At 55.9% G+C, this 17,512-nt stretch overlaps 1 protein-coding gene across 1 annotated transcript in view; it reads left to right on the top strand.

Annotated features, from left to right (window-relative positions):
- The first annotated feature begins 342 nt into the window (after window positions 1-342).
- Window positions 343-17,512, top strand: part of LHX4 (LIM homeobox 4) — a 24,403-nt gene continuing 7,233 nt past the window's right edge. Inside the window, exons 1-3 of the mRNA XM_011361274.2 lie at window positions 343-402; window positions 674-843; window positions 16,900-17,102. Coding sequence (XP_011359576.1) covers window positions 343-402; window positions 674-843; window positions 16,900-17,102 — 433 coding nt within the window. The remainder of the gene's footprint in view (window positions 403-673; window positions 844-16,899; window positions 17,103-17,512) is intronic.

The following is a 17,512-nucleotide window of genomic DNA, read 5'->3' as shown; positions in this document are numbered from 1 at the left end:
CTGATTGGCAGGTTCCAAATCCCATTTGGAACTTGAGCTGCAAGGGAGTCTGAAAAGCAGTTTCTGGTTTGTCTGTCTGCAGCATGGGCAGGCACGTTAGGAGGGGATGTCAATGGAGCCAATCCATGGTCTCTACTGCAGTTCATTAGAATACTCTCAGGAGATTCTCTCAGAACACTGAGCTTCTTCCTCCAGGACCACCCTCAGACCTGGGCCTCCGTCACCTGCCCCCTACATGAGTCATTTGCTTTTTAGGCCAGATGGCCTCTCAGTCTGTGTCTAGGCAGGGCTCGCTTGGAGGCTGATGTTTTAGCCCAGATTCTACCCAGGAGCGAATATATCATGGAAAAGAGGAGAATGTTGTTGGGTCTTCCTGGCCTGTTGGCTGTGGACTTGCAGCGGGCTCGGATGAGGTTAGCTGATGCTCTGAGAAACAGGTGACCTCTCTGGGCCAAAGCCACCCAAAGCCAGACCAGCAAAGCGTGGCTCGGATCTCAGTCCCAATCTGCCGCCTTGACCAGGCACCTTTGTGCAGTGTACGGCCTGCACAACTGTATGCGGCAGCCCTGTATTCTGCCAGCCTGGCAGAACGGGAACGCATCCACGCAGGGCCTGGTCTGGTGAGTGGTGCTGTGCGGAAAGCTCACACCGCCTCTCTCTCTCCCCCACAGAGATCCCCCAGTGCGCTGGCTGCAACCAGCACATCCTGGACAAGTTCATCCTGAAGGTCCTGGACAGACACTGGCACAGCTCCTGCCTCAAGTGTGCAGACTGCCAGATGCAGCTAGCTGACAGGTGCTTCTCCAGGGCCGGGAGCGTCTACTGCAAGGAGGACTTCTTCAAGTAAGTCAGAACTGGGGCACAGCCTCCCTCTCTTTGCCCTGGTTTGTCTCTGCCTCTCCGTGTGCAGTGTAGGGTGGGGGGCAGCCTGCAGTGTGGCAGGGTGGGGAAGGGCAGTGGGTCCAACCTGGGGGGGTGGGTGCATACCCCAGCTGAGAGGCTGCTCCCTTTCGGTCACCAGCCGTATCATTGCCAGAGGACCAGGATCGTGAGCTCTGCAAGAGGGGCCGGCAGGGAGCAAGACCCAGAGTCCTCCAAGGTGGCTGACAGAGTGCCCTTGAATTCCTACAAGGAGTCACTCTTCTGTCTTGGATGTGTCATTCCTACGGCTGTCAGAGCATGTGCCGGGAGGGTCCTGTCCCGCTTCTAGGCGAGTCTCTGTGCCTGCTTCACGGGCCTCAGGGCTTGGAAGAGTCGCTGCTGGTAGTGGTCCAGCTAGGCTACGTCATTGTCATCGTTTTCAATGGAAACATGACAAAGAGGCAGTCTCATGGGATGGTTAAGAGCCCAGACCCTGCCTGGGTTTAAACCCACTTATTAGCTGTGTGCTCTTGGGCAAGTTACTTAACTTCTCTGTGCCTCAGTTTGCTTACCTGTAAAATGAGGCTGATAATAATAGTTCCTACCTCATAGAGTTGTTACTGACTTTGGATGAGTTGGTGTGTGGGAAGTACTTAGGACAGTGCCTGATACCTGAGTGTTAGCTCTTGAGACTGCCCTCAATTTTTCATTCTGATGTCGTGTCCATCAGAAAAAACTCTTGTTGGAGCTTTGAGTCAGGGTGAGGAGACCGCCTATAATTTATTTTCTGTGGTATTTAGTTAGTCTGGGGCTTCTCTCCCAGAATCTATTACCTGAGGTACTTAGGCTGGTGTCTCAGCTGACGTGGACCAGCTGGAACAGGAGGCGAAGGTTGTCCGTCAGTGACACTGATGCCAGTGTGGGAGGCCCATGGGTATGCGGAGAGGAGGCTGGGCCTGCGGGGAGGCTGGCCAAGGCCTGGACACATCCTGTACGCATGAGCGAGCCCCGGAGAGGTGGTGCGCCGGCTTCAGCGGCTGTGTATTCTGGAGACAGGGAGGAGAAACGGGGAGAAATGCCAATCCTGGAAACAGAACGCAGTTTCTCCTAAGTCCTGCCAAAGGTTTCACTGCAAAAATTAAGTCATTTGAATTTCTGAGGATTCTCAATTTTTTTTAGTGCAATATGAGTTAAAAAGCACATTAAAGATTGTTTTGGTAGCTCCTGGAGCTGCTTCCATGGCTTGTGTTCAGAAGGCAGCACTCATTGTCACCATCACGTTTTGGTTAAATATGCAGGGCTGTCTCCTCTGTGTGTGCGTGTGTGTGTGTATGTGTGCACGTGTGTGTGCGTGTGCATGTGCATGTGTGCATGCACGTGTGTGTGTGTTTGTGCATGAGCATTACCTGAGGGAGGCGGTAGTAGCTGACATGGGCTCACCCACCAGATCCTTGATGGTTCCAGCTGAGAGACCAGCCTCGGGTTCTTCGTCAAAGCCTTTTCTGTGTACCGTTCCGCCCCCTCCCAGTCTTCCCCACCTCCGACCCTCACCTCGTTTCTGTCATCCTGGCATGTACACTGGTGCATCCCCTGCACCCACATCCTTTCTCAGTGGGCAAGGAGAGCCGGCCTCTGCCTTCCTGCCTCAGTGATTCCCTGGCCAGCCGTCACAGCAGCTCTTACGGGCCCCGGATGGAGTGGATGTCATCATGTGTGTGGGGCACACACACACGCACATCGTGTGCCTGTGTGCTCCTGTGTACGTGTGCATACGCGCGTGTGGAAGGCGGGAGGAAACAGGCGGCTGGGCCTGGCTGTGGAGGTTGGGTGAGCTGTTCCTGCTTCCACAGTCAGGGCAGCATCCTCCAGTTTGTCCTTGTACATCTGGAAAGGCCCGGTAAGCTCCGGGGGGGAGGCAGGAGGCGACGTCACTCTCTTGCCCATCTGAGGATGGGGTAGGTGCTGAGACGTCCCTGGGCGAGACCTCTGGCTGGTCCAGCCTGGCAGGTCGGGGCAGGCTGTAGGGTGCAGGCAGAGCCTGTCAAGGCGGCAGAACCAGGGCTCTGTCACCAGAAAAGCTCCTTTGAGCCTCAGAATCATTCTAGAGCCCCATCTGTCATTTGGACCTTGACTGGCTGGCTCTGGGTTTGGGAAAAGGAGGAGGCAGGAGCTCAGGGGTAGGTTTGGGTTTGGGAGAAGTGGTGATAAGGAAAGCAGGCTCCCCCTTGACCCAAAGGGGCTCAGAGTGTGGGCTGGGGAAGGATTAGTGCTGGCCTATGAGCCACAAGCCCTGACCAGAGATAACAGTGATGGTCATTCGACCAGGCTGGTGCCCTGATCCCCTGCCTCCAGGCCCTCCCCGTGACATGGCCCTAATTTGGAACCTTCCAGGGCCTTGCTCGGCGGTAACCTCTTGGCCGACCCTCGCCCCCTCTAGCCCACGTGCCAGCATCCTACCTCTCAGCTCAGAGCCTTCAGCAGGGGCCCCTCTGCCTACGCAGTGTTCCGGGTGCACTGAGCCATCGGAGCCTTCTGCCCTGTGCCCATCCTCCTTCCCAGTCCTCGCTTACTGCCCTCCTCAGTACCAGACGCCCCCCACCCCAAGCAGAATGCCCCCTTGGCCAGACACGCTCTGCATTGCCCCACCTCCCCGGCCCAGGTTATTTCATCATCTGGGGATGATGTTCACTCTCTCAAAGTCTCCTCATCTTCCTATGGCCACGAGTCCAGCTCCTCAGTGGGTGGGAGCCCCCGGTGGCATGGCCACCCTGTCCTTTCTTCCTCCTGGTGACGCAGCAGGAGCTGCCTTGTTTTGTTCATTCCTCATGCACCTGTTTGATCTTCCTGTTAGCTTGAGGGAAAGCCAATTAGGCATTCATTTTCCTGTCCTCTGCATACACACCTGGTCCTGAGCCTTGCCCACAGGCCATTGTTGGGTTTGATGCCACCAGTTACATAGTGAATTGACAACGTGCTTTGGTGACTGATTTCTGCTGTCCCTTTCACGGCATCCCTTTCACAGGCCTCTTATCTAGCCACAGTTATTCTGCTTGTTCCTCAAGACTGACCTGCCGCATAAAATGACCCATTCTCAGAGGCGGAGCCTTTTGTAAAGCGCAGGAGCTGGCCACAGATCCAGTGCTGAAACCCGGTCATTAACCGGGGGATGCGAGGGCCGTGTGGAGAGAAATTTAAAGCTGAAGGGGTTCTCCCCACTGCCACCGGAGGGTCCATTGGGCATGAGATCGGTCTGCTCTGAGCCATGCCCCCACCCCAGGGAGGACACAGGGCTTGATAGGCAGTGAGCCCCCTAACCCAGCAATTTGGGACTGTGGCTGTTTGGAACAGGGAGGCACAGCTGCAGGTACAGCTTGGTATAGCAAGTCACAGTTCTAGGTGAGGACGGGGAGGGAGAAAGTTATCCAGGATCAGGTGGCTTCACCTCTCACCCCCCAGGGGTCTTGGGACCCGCTGCCCACCTGGGGCTCAGGCTGTGATTTGGTCACAGAGCTGGGTACTCTGCTCCTTATGACAGCTCATTATATGTCCCTAGGCACCTCCTTTTAGATGGCACGTTGGGGGCACACACACAGTTCTCTCGTCTCTCACTAGGCTGCAGGAGTCACTTCTGGCCACCTCATGAGAGCGAAGGCAGGCACCCTGCTCTTGAATTTCACTGTTAGACTGCAGAATGCATTCAGCTGTGGGATTTGAGAGATGTCTGGTCAGGGCCAGGGGAAATCCCTTCTCTATGCTCCTTGAACAAAGAGAACAAAGAGAATAAAGAGAAAGCACTGTCCTTTTCTGATACCTGCCCCACAACCCTGTTCAGAGGCAGAGGGCAGGGCTCGTTGGCCTCACAGATCATCACTGTGGTTCAAAGTTCCAGGGTCAACATTTTAAATCTCTTTGCCTATCACAATGGCAGAGACACTGCTTCGCACAACTCCAGGGGACATCCTATGTTCTGTGTAAAGCTTTTTGAACCAAGACTGTAATGTGAAGAGTGCCCCCCACCCCCGGCGGGTGTATGATACATCAGAAGTCAGGGAAGGACGGAGGCGGAAAGCTGGAGGTCAGACTTCAGCTCCGAAGACGTGGCAATACTGGTGACTGGCAGCAGAGGGCGTTGTTGCTGTGTGCACAGACGAAGAAAGAAGTATTGTGGAAGGTTGTACCCTGTGGTTGTTGCATTTTTCTTTCGGGACTGTTGAACTCTTGCTCAGTAACATTGGCTGATTTTTGCTGTCATTTGTTGCTGCTGCTTCTTGAGTCCTTGGCTTCCCTTTTTCCAAAGGAAATAAGAGGCACTTTTATTTCCAAGGCCCGAGAGGAGAGGCACTGAGTTGACTGATGCAGTGTGGCTACTCACTTTGAATCATGAGCTGAGGAGCTGACAACTCCTTGCACTGCATTTGCTAAGCAGGTCCTTTCTGGACTGTGTGTCCAGCAAGTTATGGGTCCCCTATTTCCTTGCAAAGGGACCGGGGTCTGGAGAGGGCAGGGGTCTTGGGGTAGGGCTTCCGGGTCTTTTCCTAGTCCCTGACTGGGTCCTGGGAGAGGCCGACAGCTTCCTTACTCTGTAGCACAGTGAAGGCAGGACAGGTTCTTAGCCACAGGGACTGGTTTTAGTGCCGCCAATGTCGGCACCAGCTGGGCACCCTTAGGCAAGTCCCTTGACATCTCTGAGCTCCAGGATCTTGTTTAGGAAAAAGAGGAATGTTAATGGTGGCGGCTTTAAAAGACCTGACACACGGGAGCATTTTGTAAAAGGGAGTTATTTTATGAGTAGAGTGGTTTGGGGAACCCAAACGGAGCTCTGTTAAATTCCAGTCTTGCCTTCTATTAGCTGTTTGTCAGCAAATAAGTGACTAGGCCTCTCCGAGCCTATTCCCTTATCTGCTGAGAGGCATTCATTCTAACCCACACAGTTGCTGTGCAATGGGAGGATGATGGTCTTGTAAGCCGCGTCCAGCACAATGCTAGGCGCTTTATCAGCGTCTCTGGGTTTCTGGCCTGACTGTGGCTACTTGACCCACAGCCTCGGAGGGTCAGGCTCTCAGAGTCCTCCCTGAATGCTGGGCCTCCCCACCCTTACCAGGTTTGAGACCTTCCCGTTGAGATGACTTTTAATGGCCTTGACTCCCTCAGGTGGAGGTGGGGGTAGCCTGGCAGAGTGGGGAGGGCACACGCAGTTTGCTGGGGATAAACCGCAGGGTAAAGACGCCATGTGGATTTACTTGAAGATTATGAAATATGAAAACAAACGTAGCTGTAGAATCAAAGAGAGGGCAACAGTCATTCAACTAAAGTATTTAAAGAACGGTCCAGGCTTATGGGGGGCTTCAGACTGCACCCCTGGCCACCAGGGGTATGCGCTCACACCTGCCTGCCAGAGGGGTCCAGGGGAGTAGTCGGAGGCATTCTGAGGGTGACTGTCACTCCAGGGCATTCCTATCTAAAACTTCGTGCTTCTCTGGGGCTATCTTCCTGCCCCTGAGGCCCTCACCCTGCCTGGTGGGCAGAGATGGGCACCGTTGGACCTGGCGGGATGGAGGACCGCTGTGTCACTTGTTAGTGGGTGGCTGTGTGGGCTGCTCACCCAGTGAGGCGGAACCACCCCTCCCCCAGCCAGTCAGTCTCCAGGCAGTCAGCAGTCAGCAGTCAGCAGGGCTGTCAGCCAAGGGCAGGTGAACGGCGTCCTTGGGAGCCCGGAGCTGCTGATTTATCCTCACCGTTCAGCACAGCCTGTTTCAGCTCCCACACGCTGTGCGTTTGGCCTGGCCACAGGGTAGTTTTGCTGTCTCCTGTCAGGTCTTCACTAGTGACCTTGGCCTTATCACTCTGGTGGCCTGGACCTCCATCTTTCAGCTGGGCAGATGCCCATGGGCTAACATGGGGAAAGGCTGGCTCGACCTCTCTGCAGGTGAACTTCATAGAGGTAGAGGCAGGGTGTGTGAATCCAGGCTCAGCGTGGATTTGGGACATGAGACCTTGCCGAGCCTTACTCTCCCATCTCTAAAAAGGGACAGGAATAAAAATATCTCCTTTTCTGAGTTACTATGAGGATTCAGTACGATGAAGGAAGTAAGTGCTTAGTTATCATTGTTAGTAGCTGATAGGTCATGAGGGTGTATCTAAGTAGGAGGAGGAAAAAGCGGAAGAGGAGGGACCCGGGGCAGAGGCTGCAAAGGGCTTCGGGCCCGATGGGTCCCAGACCAGACGGGTTCCAGCCCAGATGGGTCCCAGGCCAGACGGGTCCCAGGCCAGACGGTCCAGGGTGGAAGGTGGGGCTGTGCTCAGTGGCAGTGGCAGGTCAGGTGACTGGAAATACTGCCCACCTCTCAGTGTGGGGGTGGTGCGAGGGTGGCGTGATGCCATTCCTCCCTGGCTGGTCCAGAGCTCCATGGCAGTGACTGCGGCCCTCACTTTCACTTCCCAGAGCAGGTTTCCCGCTCTGGCTGGAGTGACGAGCCTGTGTCTGTGTGGCGCCTCTAGCTCGCCGGCACCCTGCTGTTCCAGGAAGAGGCCCCCCTAGGTCCAGGGCTGGTTGTAGGTCCGATCTGGAGCTGGGCTCCTGCTCAGCCACTTGTTATTTCTGATAACTACACACCTGCGAGGCCATGCACACACACAAATTCTCACACACACACACACGCACAGACACGCACACGCACACGCACACGCACACTGGCTTAAGGAAGTCACAGGGGGAGGTTCTCTTTGACGTGTGACTTTCCATAATTTCTGAATAGTTTATAGTCTAATTCCCTCGCTAAGCAAATGAAACCTTTTAAGGTAACGATCAGATGGTGCAGATAGCGGCTGTGCGTGTGGACATTTGTAAGATTCAAACGCACTGGTGGGACCAGGCCCACAGTCATTTGCGAAGGTCTGTAATCAAGGCAGAAGCAATTACTTAGCTGAGCGGCTCCCCCTGGGACCTGAGGCTGTATATCAGGGGTGATGAGTCCGCGGATTATCTGTCTGCCAGCCCCGAGCACTCAGTTCAGCCGAGCCTGCCCACCCTCCCAGAGCCGAGCCGCGGGCAAAGGCCTCCTGTCGTCCGTGGAACCTGAATCTGCAAATCAGCCTGGGAGTCAGTTGGTGCTTGGGTTGTGGAAATGGGGTCCCTGAGCCAAGAAGGATCTGGGTGACGTGGGAGTGGGAGGTGTGGGGAGGCTTCTGTACCCCAGGAAAACACACCAGCCAGAAGTGCGTTCGCCTCTTTGCTGGAGCTCAAGCTCCTTCTCTCCTCCATCTCATGCCTCCTGCCATTCAGGTACGGAGTCAGAGGGTCGCACCTCCAAATGCCCTCTCTTTCCATCCCCACTGCCTCCATCCTGTCCCGGGCCCTTTCACCATACCTCTGCACCACTGGAAGCTTTCCCAATCGCCCGTCCTTCCTGCCAGGCCCGTCTCTGGCCACGTTGCCCATGGCCTCCTGAGACCGCCAAACTTAGCACTCAAGGGCCGGTGATCTGGCTCAAACCCATTTCCTGCTGATTCTCTGGCTGAGGTCCCACAGGGGTCCCGTGAGGGCCAGTCTCTGGCTCGTCGCTCTGGTTACGGGGGACCTGTCTGTGCCCCTGGAAGCCCCACTTGAGGAGAAACCACAGACCAGAGTTGGGCTCTGTAGGGGGCACGATAGGTCAGCACGGCAGGTCAGCCTGGCTGTGGCGTGAGGAGGCTGGACGGGGCCGCTGCCGGTCACAGGGCCTGCCACACCACTACTGAGAATGAGTCCTTTGGTCTTGAGGAACTCAAGAAACAACGAGCAATCTGCAGATGCCACAGGAAGGCCAAGAGCATCCATCACACAGCGTTTCTGAAAGAGAAGTCCATGGAACGGCCACGCTGGTGGCATCTGCGGAGGGCTTGTTAAAACTGTGGATTCTGGGCCCAGAATCAAGAGTCAGGGAAGGCTTTTCTGCCTTTAAGCAAACCTCCCCAGGAGGGGTCTTCTGCTCAGGGCAATTTTGTAACAGCTGAGCTAACATCTTGGCAGAGAAGAATCAGCCTGGAATAAGGTGGGCAGATTAGGTGCCTGGAGGAAAGAGTGGGGAGGAGGGAGAGGAGGGAGAGGGAGAGGGGTGTTGGGCCAGTCGCCTGCTGCTCCCGGCCTGCCCCCGTCTGTGCTAAGGAAATAATGACACCTCCCGCTCAGGGCTCTTGTGTGGTTTAAATGAGACTGCTCACATGACATTGCCTCTGCGTACTCCACGCTTAATGCTTGTTTATAAAAATTAAGGGAGAGGGCTGGACTCTGTAGAAGAGGGTCGAGTTCTCCATGCCCCATTGCCTCTTGAGAAGCCGATCTACCTGCAGCAGGGCAGGAGAAGCGTGGCTGAGGAAAAGAAGGGCTGGACTCGGGCTGCTTTTCTGCCAGTGACTGGGCTGTGTGATCTTGGGCAAGTCGCTACTCCCCTCTGGGCCCCAGGATCTGCCTGTGTTAAAGGAGGGGGTTGGACTAGGTCATCTGTTCTAAAGCTTTTCCAATAGCATTCATCTCAAAATAATATCAAACACTCGTGAAAAAGAAAAAAACAAAATGTTATATTAAAACCCCACATAAAATGCTAAGCACTGTGGGGCAGTTCTGGCTGGCCTGGGAGGTACGCGTGTGAGTGTGAGCATGGGGGCACTATGTGCCCACTCCCCAAGGCACTAACATTCTCTGGTGTCAGGCCTTTTCCATATATGACCCCAGTCCATGTCTGGAGAAGGCTCACCAATCTTGGGCAGAACTTTATGTGCCCGTGACATGCCTGTGGGACTGATATATGCTAAAAATATTGGTACATACAGTAACAGTAAATATCAGCAACGTACCTGTCAAGTATGCTGATAGATAAAAGAAATACATGTAGAAGAGTGTCAGCTGGGAAAAATATATACGGCCTGTAGTAAATCACCGCCAAGCAATTAAAGCATAAAATTAAGTTATGCAGTATTTTGTTTTCCTTGGGACGGTGCCGCGTGCTGTGGCAGTCCCCAGCACAGATGCCGGCGTGGGCCTGGCCTGGCCCCCGCTGACTGCCTTCCAATGGCCAACAATAAGGAGGTACATCGGGTTCAAATCTGAACTCCACCATTTTTGTCTGCGAGGGCTCTGGCATGTGTGAAGCCCTCTATGAACTTGTTTCCTCATCTACAGATGGGGGAGCCTGTGTTACCGCGTGCCACAGGTGTGGGTCACTTGAATTTTATTCACCAAATATTCCCTGAACACATAGCCTGTGCCAGGCACTGCTCTAGGCGCTGGATTCAGCCCCTGCTGGCCTTCTAGAGAGGGAGAAAAACAATGAACGAGCAGGAAATGCACAGAACATGCGTTGGAGATGAGTGCTTCTGGAGTGGGAGAGGGCGACGTGGTCAAGGAATGTCCCCTGGGAAGGCGACACTGGAGCAGGGGCGAGCCACGCAGGGATCCGAGGAAGAACGCTCCGGAGCCCGCAGGGCTGGAGCGAGCGAGCAGGCAGAGGGGCCGAGTGGAGGCTGGAAAGGTGAGGGGGAGAATGAATGGCACAGGGTCCTGTTGGCCAGAAAGAGCTTTTGACCTTTATTCTGATGGGGAGGGGGGCACTGGAATGTTCTGAGCAGGGGAGTGGGGTGGTCTGACGCAGGATCCCTGTGGAGAATCGGTGTGGGCGAGGGCTGAGGCCAGGAGACCTGTTAGGAGGCAGTTGGCGGGCGAGGGGTGATGGTGCCTGAATGAGGGAGGCAGTGCTGGAGGTGGTGGGAAGTGGTTCAATTTTTGATGCCATTTTGAGCAGAACCAGCGGGATTCATTGACAGGTCACATGGGGATATCCAAAGCTTTTGGCCTGAGCGTGGGAAGAATGAAATCACCGTGCTCGGAGGTGGAGAAGACCAGGGAGGAGCAGACTCCGGGGAAGATGGGGAGTTTGGTTCTGGACATTCACGCAGAGATGCTGAGCAGGCAGTGACAGACGCTGGTCTGGCGTTAGGGGAGCTCTGGGCTGGAGATGGAAGGGACACCCCCAGGGTAGACTGGGAAGGGGCGTGGGAGTTGGCAGAGCAGTGACCAGCGGGGAGGGGCGGACAGGAGAGCTGGGTCCTGAGGCCAAGCAAGCGCAGTGTTCCAGGGAGGAGGGAGGAGCCAGTGCTATTGCAAGGTCGGGAGAGAAGTGTGTGTGTGCGTGTGTGTGTGTGTGTGTGTGAGTGTGTGTGTGTAGAGATTTATTATAAGAATTGGCTTGTGCGATTTTTGAGGTTGAGAAGTCTCAAGATCTGCAGTCAGCAAGCTGGAGACGCAGGACAGCTGAGAGTAAGTTCTAGCCCAAAAGCTATTGGGCTTGAGACCCGAGAAGAGCTAATGTCTCAGTTTGAGCACAGAGGTAGGGAAGGACCGCTGTGCCAGCTCAAGGCAGTCGGGCAGGCGCAGTGTCCTCTTACTCTTGAGAGGGACCCCCTCTTTGTTCTATTCAGGCCTTCGACTGATTGGATGAGGCCCTCCACATTGGGGCGGGCTGTCCACTTTACTTAGTCTGCTGATTCACATGTTAATCTCATCCAGAAACACCCTCACAGACGTGCTCAGGATAACGTTTAACCAAATATCTGGGCATCCCGCGGCCAAGTCCAGTTAACACATAAAGTTAACCGTCAGAGAGGATTCAAGAGAAGAGCGGGAGCAGGGGCATCAGAGACCTTGCGTACAGACCCCTCTTTTGAGGATTGTTGCTCGGAAGGGAGGAGAGAAATGGGCGGTAGATGGAGGGAAATGTGGGGTCAAAAGAGGGCTTTTTAAAAGTGGCAGAAATAATAGCACGCTCGTACGCTGCTGGGCGGGATCTGGTAGAGAGAAAAATTAATGGCGTGGGAGGCAAAGGGGACAGTTGCTGGAAAAGCGATCTTATTAGGCAAGAAGGAATGGACTCTGTGCCCAGGTGGGCGGCGGGCCTTGCACGGGCGTGCAGATGGTTCAGCTGGAGGATGTGGAGGGCAGTCGGGCCGGTGGGTCGGTGGGCAGCGGGAGGGCATGGCATGTCTCTTCTGAGAGTTCTTTTTTTCTGGGGAAATAGGAAGCCCGGCCACCAGCCGAGACGGAGGACGAGGGTCTCTCTCTCGAGAGATGGTGTCTGGGAGACTGGGAGAGCGAAGGGACTGGGGAGTGTCCTGTGGTTTTCCAGCTCCTCTTAAGATCCAGGGCATAAATTTAAAGTGAGCCCAGTCTGCGAGGCGGTATGTGTCCCCCAGTTCCGTTCAGCACCCCAGTGCCGGCTGGACAAGGCAGAGGGCTGACACAGTGACAGGGAGTTGAGGGTTCGTGCAAGAGAGGGACTGGCAAGATGGACCACAGCACCTTCCTGGGGAAGGAGGGAAGGAGGGGAGTGGGGGCCACCAGGGGCGTGAGGGACAGTGAAAAGCTTGTCTAGTCCTGGCGGGTGGCAGCACCGTGGGTGTCAGGGTGCCGCAGAGCGTGAGCTGGGAGGTCAGGAGGTGGCGGTTGGACCTTGGGATGCTTGGAACTTGTTCCTAGAGGTGCTGCAGCTCCTGGTAACAGCATGGTCTGGGGTCGACCGTGGGAGTGAGCGGCTGATGCAGGGCGGAGGCCATGACCTTCAGGAGAAGGGGGGGAAAAATCGAGAGGGCGAGGGCAGGGAGGGCTGGTGGGTGGATAGTGATGTCACCAAGAATGACGGCAGGAGGGACGGTGACGGCGGTGGCCAGTCAGGAGCTCAACTCGCCAAAGGATGAGGGGGAAGCGGTGGGGGTGGCAGTGACTACCACAGGGAAGTAGGGGGTGTGTCCTGAGGGCCGGACGTGAGGATTAAGTGAGATTATGTGCACCCAGGGACACACAGTAGGTGCTTGGTAAGTGGGACCTGCTTTTATTAGTGGAGTTTCGGTGACCAGAATATGGAACCTGGCCTGATTACAGGACGGCACTTAACTAGGAACACACCAGAAGGTCTGTGGCATGGGATTTGTGTGTACCTGTTTCTGGAAGCGTGGGTCCCGCAGGGCCTGCTCGTTGCCCCGTTTCCGCAGGATCCAGACACCCTGCGCCAGCGAGGGGCCCCACTGGGGCCGTCAGGAGCAGCAGGGGTCAGGTCAGCAGGTGGATGGGCACTGAGGCTGGAGAGCTGTGGCAGACGGCGAGACCAAGGACACAGGCCTCGCCCCGTTCCCGGGGTCCAGGGTGGCCCCCAGATGTCCGGTGCATTTCCCCAGCCGGCAGAGCCAGGCCCCTCATGCCTGCCTCGGCCGTAGGAGTGGGGAAGGCAGCGGGCAGCATCAGTCCAGGAGCAGAGCCCCCTGGGGGTGGAGGTGCCCAGTGCAGCCCCAGCATTGCAGGGCCGGGGCCTCATGCTCAGTGGCTCAGAGCGGCTGGGGACACTTGAGGGAGACAGGGCCCCTCTGCCCAAGCTGCAGTCGAGGGTCAAGGCACCTTGGCCAGTTTCTCGGTGGATGTTTGCTGCCCGCTGTGTGCCAGCTGCGTCGTCAGAAGCACCAAATGCAAACCCTGGTTCTCTCACCCGCTGTCTGTGTGAGCTGCGCCCAGCACCTCCCCAGCCTGAGCCTCAGTTTCTCATCTGTTAGAAGGTAAGGTCGTGACACCCTTCCAGGCTGGGCACTCAGGAAACATTTGTGGAATAAGTGTGATCATGACAGCAAAGTGGGGCGGAAAGTGTGTTTCAGGAAACTTGGGCCTCATGGCTACCTGGGGTTTGGTGCTCTTAGAAAAGCTTTCAGTAGGGGCTACAGTTATGTTGCGTGTCGATCCTCCCCTGACTGCTCCAGACATGCGTTTGAAGAGGCAGTTTGGGCGTTCGTTCACGCCCTCACCCATTCGGTGGTGCCTGCTCCATGCTGGGTAGGGACAGGAGAACTGCCGGCGATGCTGGTCTACGGAGGGAAGTCGCGGAGATCAGCTCCAGCTGCTTTCCCTGGGGGTCCCGGAGGCCTGGCCGGCCAGGGCTGACGGGAGAGGTTGTCCTTCTGCTGAGTGAGGCTAGTGCATTTGCACCCGACTGGGCAGGGCCCTGCACACAGGAGGTGCTCAGTGATAGGTGAAGTGGGCACCACCTGGCAGATCCCCAGGAAGCCTCTCTCTCGGTCGGCGTCCAGCTCTGGCCCCACCACCGGCATCCTTCAGATTTGCCAGGGTTGGTTAGAGTGTTGCTTCTCTGTGTAACAGCCCAGTTCACAGACCTCACTGTGGATGAGGGAATTTCAGCCATGGCCGTCTCATTGTACGTCACAGACCATGTCACGTAGCCTGTCCAGGCTGTGGCTGTGACTCTGGCTGGTCCTAGATCTGGAAACTAAGTGTCTTTGCCACATGCACTCCCCATACCCACAGGACAGTACCTTATCCTGGGCCCAAGGGCTCTGACGAGAAGTGGAGGTGGGGTGCCCCTGGGACTGGGGGAGCCCTGTGGGCCGAGGGGGAGCACACGGTCCCCTCAGCAAGCTTCCCACTGGCTGTGCTCCAGGGGACGGAATAAGGAACAACTCCCACTTACCATCGGTATAAATCCCACAATCAGGAAAATTGCTTCAATTGCTAAAAAACGCTGGTGGAAAAGTCCATTTATTTTTCATTTTTCTCGTGCACTTGCCACCCTCGTGCATGAATCACTGTCGGTATGTAGATTAAATTTATACCCCCGTTATCTTTCATGTCTCTGGGGCCCTGGTGTCAACTGGGTTTCTGGTTACTGAAAGCCACGGTCTGTTTTGCGGTGGCGAGAGCTGTGGCCCTCTCGGTGGGAGAGGCTGCTGGGGGGTCTCTGTGCTCTCCTGGGGTCTCCCCTGAGCCCCTCCCACTGCAGTCTCCAACCCCCCACCCCCAGTTTTGGTCACAAGATAGGGCTTGCTTTTCTGGGAAACTCCAGTTCCTCTCTGGAGCTGCTTCTGCTCCGGCGTTTGCAGCAAAGGGTTTGGGTACCCTGGATTTGGGGTAGATTATTGATGGGGGGGGCGTTGTTACAGTGAGCATGATGAAGGCATTGTTTTGTTTTGAACACCTGCTTTAGAAACTGATCTGGACCAGATACAAAAACTACAGACATTTTGAAAACACACCCTAGTAGCACATATACAAGCTTCCTTTCTCTTTGTCACACACTGACACACGCTCACACAGGATAGAGCTTCGATGCAGGTAACGTGGTTAGACAGCAGTTGTCGAAGAAGCGTGGTCCTCCCCTGTGCTCCGGAAGGTGCAGACTGTTCTAGGGCTGACAGTGTACTCGGTCCCCCATCCTCACGTTCTCCGGCCATCTCCACGCACAACCTCTGAAAGCATGGTTCTTTATTCGCTGATTTATTGATTCGACAAACATGAACTCTGCTTTCCTGGGTCCCAGATCCCTTTGAGAATCTATTGAAAGGCCCGGCCCCCGTCCTGATACACAATTTTGAACCCCTTGGGGGTGGTTTACAGAGCCTGTCCTGTGCCTCAGGCTGAGAACACTTGCTGTAAAGAGGCCTGCTCCCCGCACCCCACCCCCCCTCACAAAACCAGGAGCCACCGCAGGAGTTCAGAAGTCTGGGGTCCTTCCAAGCCAAACCCCTCAACCCCTCACACCCCCACACCCTTCTCAGATCTCAGCTCAGAAGAGCAGTCCCCTGGGCCATCCTCCTGCCTCTTTTGGGGTTACCCACCTAGACTTAGAGATCCCCCACTTCTCTCTGTGACACCATGTCCCTGGGAGAGAGAGCTTCTGAAGCCACAGCTAGCCGTGCCTGTTCCAGGCCCCTGCAGCCCCCCAGCAGGTATCGTTACTGCATAAGAGACCCATCATTCTGCATTAATCTGGGATTCATCATGATAGCATGACCATAATTAATTTATTTGGTATTAATGTGGATGAAATATGTACTGTCCTTTCAGGGGAAATCAGGCTGCCTATAAGCATTAGTTAAAAGGACCATTAAAATCAAACCTTCCCCAGATCCATTAGGCGAAGTCTTTCATCCTGAGGAAGATAAAGTTGTGCTGTGTGAAATGTCATGAATAATTAGGTTGATTGCTGTTTTAAACTCTGCCCCTGTCTCCCTGGCCCCTCCTGCCTCCCTCCCGAAGTGGGGAAGGCTTACCTGCAGCGGAGCACCCCCCTTCCTGGCCCATGTCTACACTGGCCCCAGATTTCCCCACTGGCCTCTATGGCTGCGGGTGTGGCTCTGTGTCTAGGGCCGGAATGGGGAAAGGAGCTTAAATGGCCCCACGGACTCTGCTTTCAAGGTGTCTCCTTCTCCTCCTCTGTAACCTTGGCCCAGGGTGGCCGTGGACACCTTCCTCTTGCCTCTGTGCTGGTCCAGAGGGGTATAGGACAGGGAGGGGGCTGAGGCGGCATTTTCCAAACAGGTCTGCAGACTCCCCACCCTGAACGGTGCAGGGGCGTGAAAATTCAGATTCCTAGGCCCACTCGGACTCGCACATCTCAGGGGCTGGGCATGGGAAGGGGGTAGAGGCTGGCGTGGGGGCTTTGGCTTGTGCCAGGTGGAGGGGAGGGACAGGAGAAGCCCTCAGGAGAGCCCCACCCTGCTGCCCAAGCATGCTTTCTCCGGGGCTGCAGGGTGGACACTGGCGTGTGCCACCTCCCGGCCACGCAGGTGCCTCCGGTGGGGTTTGCTGTCTGCTCTATGCACAGCAGCTCACGGGCTCAAGCGGTCACCCTGTGGGCCAGTCCCCTAGGCCTCGCCATAGCATTGGAGAAACCAGGAGGCAGAGGGTACAACTGCGTGTTTAGAGGGGACTCAGATGCTCCTCGGGCCCCTAGTGAACTGATGGGTGTTTGCTGGGCAGTTTGGAGCCTGGGGTGTCATGGCAGCCTCGGAAAAGGCACTGGAAGCGAGTTCTGATCCGGCCCCATCATTTTGTGGTTAAAGAGCCCGGACGCAAAGCACTGAGGCCAGTTGGAGGCAGAGGGACGAGATGGTAGGCACTGGGTGGCCCAGGGGTTGATGTCCATGGACACCCCGGAGTAGCAGGGCCGATGGGACGTGGGGGGGAGCCGGACCCGCCCCCGGTGCCCTAACCCTTTCCTGCTGCCTTGGCAGGCGCTTCGGCACGAAATGCACGGCCTGCCAGCAGGGCATCCCCCCGACCCAGGTGGTCCGCAAGGCGCAGGACTTCGTCTACCACCTGCACTGCTTCGCCTGCATCATCTGCAGCCGGCAGCTGGCCACAGGCGACGAGTTCTACCTCATGGAGGACGGGCGGCTGGTGTGCAAGGAGGACTACGAGACGGCCAAGCAGAACGGTAACTGGCGTTGTCCCCAGCGTCTCTCCTCCAGGCCTTCGCTCAGGCTGTGCCCACGGCCTGGAGTGTCCTTCTACCCGAGTCTCTCAGAGCCCTGTTCACACCTGCCTGAGGTTTGACCCCAGATTGCCACAGGGAGAGTTAATTCTCAACGCCCCCCAATCTTTTAGCACTTGCTGGCATCTCTGAAGCTTTAGTCTCATGTGGCTACAGAGAGCTCGCTGTCTTCCACATCAGTTGGTGGGCTCGGGAGCAGCCAGAGGCCTTGTCCTGGCTCCTCGGTGGCCCCTTGTGTGAGGCGGGGCTGGGAGGACGCTCCGTCTACGTGGACGCTTGGGGTTGCTCCTTAGTCTTGCGTAATGCGGTGCATATTTACCTCAGCACCCACTCCCCATCTCAAAGGCTTCAGT

Source organism: Pteropus vampyrus, unplaced genomic scaffold, assembly GCF_000151845.1.
Source record: "Pteropus vampyrus isolate Shadow unplaced genomic scaffold, Pvam_2.0 Scaffold65, whole genome shotgun sequence".
In the NCBI taxonomy this organism is placed as follows: domain Eukaryota; kingdom Metazoa; phylum Chordata; class Mammalia; order Chiroptera; family Pteropodidae; genus Pteropus; species Pteropus vampyrus.
This window is presented reverse-complemented; position numbering and strand designations above follow the sequence as displayed.